General features: G+C 49.0%; 1 protein-coding gene across 1 annotated transcript; it reads right to left on the bottom strand.

Annotated features, from left to right (window-relative positions):
* Window positions 1–938: 938 nt before the first annotated feature.
* LOC101579320 (olfactory receptor 12-like) lies at window positions 939–2,701 on the bottom strand. Its single transcript, XM_004637354.2, has one exon. It carries the CDS (start codon window positions 2,649–2,651, stop codon window positions 1,704–1,706), a length of 948 nt encoding a protein of 315 aa, XP_004637411.1. The 5' UTR covers window positions 2,652–2,701; the 3' UTR covers window positions 939–1,703.
* Window positions 2,702–3,060: the final 359 nt, after the last annotated feature.

Here is a 3,060-nt window from a genome sequence, read left to right as displayed (position 1 = left end):
GACTCTATGACTGCAATAGGCAAAGATTTTTTCTTAACATGAGACAATTCACTAACCTTAAAGAGACAAACTGATGAACTTAAAAATTAAATGTAAGAACTTATACTGAACAGTAACACCAGCCACCAGTAGATAGTGGGGGGAAAACTACCAAAGAGGGGATATATTTGAAAATTACCTAATCAATAAAATGCTCATATCTAGGACATGTGAACAACTGTCACATGAAAAGGACAGACAACACTCCCAAAAATGTAAACCATAAAATGACCCTAAACAGGACATCTGAATGACCACTAAATATATGAAAAGAGGTGAGCACTCACTAGCAAGCAGCAAAGTGTAAATTAAACCTAAGGAAGTATCAGCCTAAGTGATTCAAATTAAATTTTGTAGCTATACAAAATACTTGCTTGTGTCTACCCCACTGCCAAGCAATTGCACTCGTGAGAGTTTGCATCAGCATTTCACTCTGCACACGCAGAAAGATGAAACATTGTTCAGAAGACAATAGCTGCAAACCATGCACAAGTCCCTCAAGTGCGGAACAGGTGGTATCTTCCTTTGTTGCAGTCTTATGTCACAAGGAAAATCAAGGAAGTATTATAGACACTCACATGGATTTACCTCGTGAAGATGATACTGGACCACAGAAGCCCAGAGCAAAGGTAAGGCCGGCCTGATAGCTCAGTGGACAGAGTGCAGCGGCCAGGATCCGACCCCCAGCATCTGTGTCAGCCCTGGCCCCGCCCTGGGGCACTGAGATGGTGATTGAGACTGGGTGGTGGTGCACGTCTGTAATCCCAGCACTTGGGAGGCTGTAAACAGGAGAATCACTATGAGTCTGATCTACACAGTGAGACCCTAAACACCCTGTAGACCCTGCCCTAAATACAGAAGAAAAAAAAAAAAAAAGAACAAAGCCAAACATTGTGATCCTGTTGTGGACAGCTCCCTGCGGGCAGGATGAGACATGCATGGTTGTCTTTTCCTTCATGCCAGTGGTGCTGAAATCCCCAGACATGGATTTTTGTCTTTGTAATTTTACCCCATGTAGGTACTCGCCACCACGTCCACCCCAGTTAGTGTGAGAGAGGCACTGGTGGTTAGATCCAGCCACTGACAAGCAACTCCTCATGTGGAACTGAGGGACACAGAGCTAGATGGTTGCTTTTAACAGGACTCTGGCAATGACGTAGAGTTTGAGTTAAAAGAGAACAGCAGAGTCAGGAGGGCTTCCAGTCAACAGTCATGACAGGCCAGGAGGACATGGCCAGCCTTCCATCTGGGTCAGTCCAGAACAGGCATTGCCATGCACATGTAACGGAGCTCCTGACTCTTAGAAAATAAATCAAAAGTATATACTAAGCCCAAATATCTACCTCCTTCCATAGAGAGAATCCCTCTGCATGCCTATGAAAATAAGTATTTATGCCTCATACCCCAACAGAAATTGACTTACTCCATCTCTGGACTATTCATTTTCTGGAGGGAGAAAAACATGACTGATTTGTCTTAATGAATGTCTGTTCCATGATATGCACTCAAGAAGTGCTGCATGACTGAATGGATGACAGGAAGCTAGCAAGGGAAAAACAAGGAGAGAAGGACAAGGGGGAAGAAAGGACATAAGTGTTCTCAGCCCACACAGTTGTCCCTTGGAGCCATGTTCTACCCCAAGACTCTCTCTCACCGACCACCCTTCACAGGGCTGCCCGTCTCTGCCACAGCCTCCGCAGGGCGTCTTTCACATCCTTGTTCCACAGACTGTAGATGAGGGGGTTGAGCATTGGGATGACCAGGGTGTAGAAGATGGAGACCACCTTGCCGTACTCCATGAACTCCACAGCCCCTGGCTGTGCATACATGACAAACACTGTCCCAATGGATAGGGACACAGCTGTCATGTGGGAGCCACAGGTGGAGAAGACCTTTTGTCTCCCTGAGCCCAAGAGCATCTTGAGTATGGTCACTGTAATGTAGCCATAGGAGATGAGGATCACAAGAGTGGTGCCCACAATAATGAGCCCACAGATGCCAAACATGACCAGCTCATTGAGAGCTGTGTTGGCACAGGCAAGCTGCAGCAGTGGAGGAACGTCACAGAAGTGGTTGATGCTGTTGGAGTGGCAGGAGGGGAGCTGGAATGTGAGGCTGGTCTGCATGATGGAGTTGAGGCAGCCTCCGCAGTAGGTTCCCATCACCAGACAGGTACATCTCATGGGGCACATGGTCATGCCATAGCTCAGGGGGCTGCAGATGGCTATGAAGCAGTCATAAGCCATTACCCCCAGGAGAAAGCCCTCCGTGGTGATAAGTAAAGAGAAACAGGAGATCTGAGTAACACAGCCAGCAAAGCTGATGACCTTGGCAGAGGAGAAGAAGTTGGCCAGGGCATTGGGTATGATGGCAGATGAGTAGCAGGCAACCAGGAAGGACAGGTTCTTGAGGAAGAAGTACATGGGAGAGTGCAGCCGGGTGTCCAGGGTGATGACTGCGATCATGGTGAGGTTGCCCAGGATGGTCACAGCATACAGGACCAGGAAGACAGCAAAGAGCAAGGCCTGGGTCTCCACACCTCCCTGGAATCCCACCAGCACAAACTCTCGCAAGGGCACTATTGAGAGATTTCCATTTCTGTGGGTCATCATGCCCTGAGCTGGGACAGCGGGGCTGAGAAGCAAGTAAGAAGAGCAAGGCCACAGTGTACCACGATCACAATCTTATGGAGCAAGGAACCCATCAGTGCCTTGTTGCCCATGGCCTGGAGGCTGCTGCGTCCTGGGTCCCCTTGCAGACGAGCTCACTGTGCCTTGAAAGAGGAAATGTCCTCTGACTTAATACTCGAGCCTGTGTAGGGGACTTTGCTTTGTGGAATGCAAGGATGTGCCCAGAGCTGAGTGGCTGTCAGTGCTAGGACAATGTTCTGGGGTGGCACTGTGTCTAAACTGTGCCTGCTGCAGGACAGCTTTCCTGTGCCCCTTGAGGGAGGCTGCTCAGCAGCACCACTGTGCACATCCTGCCCAGGCTCAGCGACTTGCTCCCCACCAGGAAATGGCA

The sequence above is a fragment of the Octodon degus genome, unplaced genomic scaffold (genome assembly GCF_000260255.1).
Source record: "Octodon degus isolate 3935 unplaced genomic scaffold, OctDeg1.0 scaffold00089, whole genome shotgun sequence".
In the NCBI taxonomy this organism is placed as follows: domain Eukaryota; kingdom Metazoa; phylum Chordata; class Mammalia; order Rodentia; family Octodontidae; genus Octodon; species Octodon degus.
Note: the sequence above shows the minus strand (reverse complement) of the source record. Positions and strands in the feature narration are given on the sequence as shown.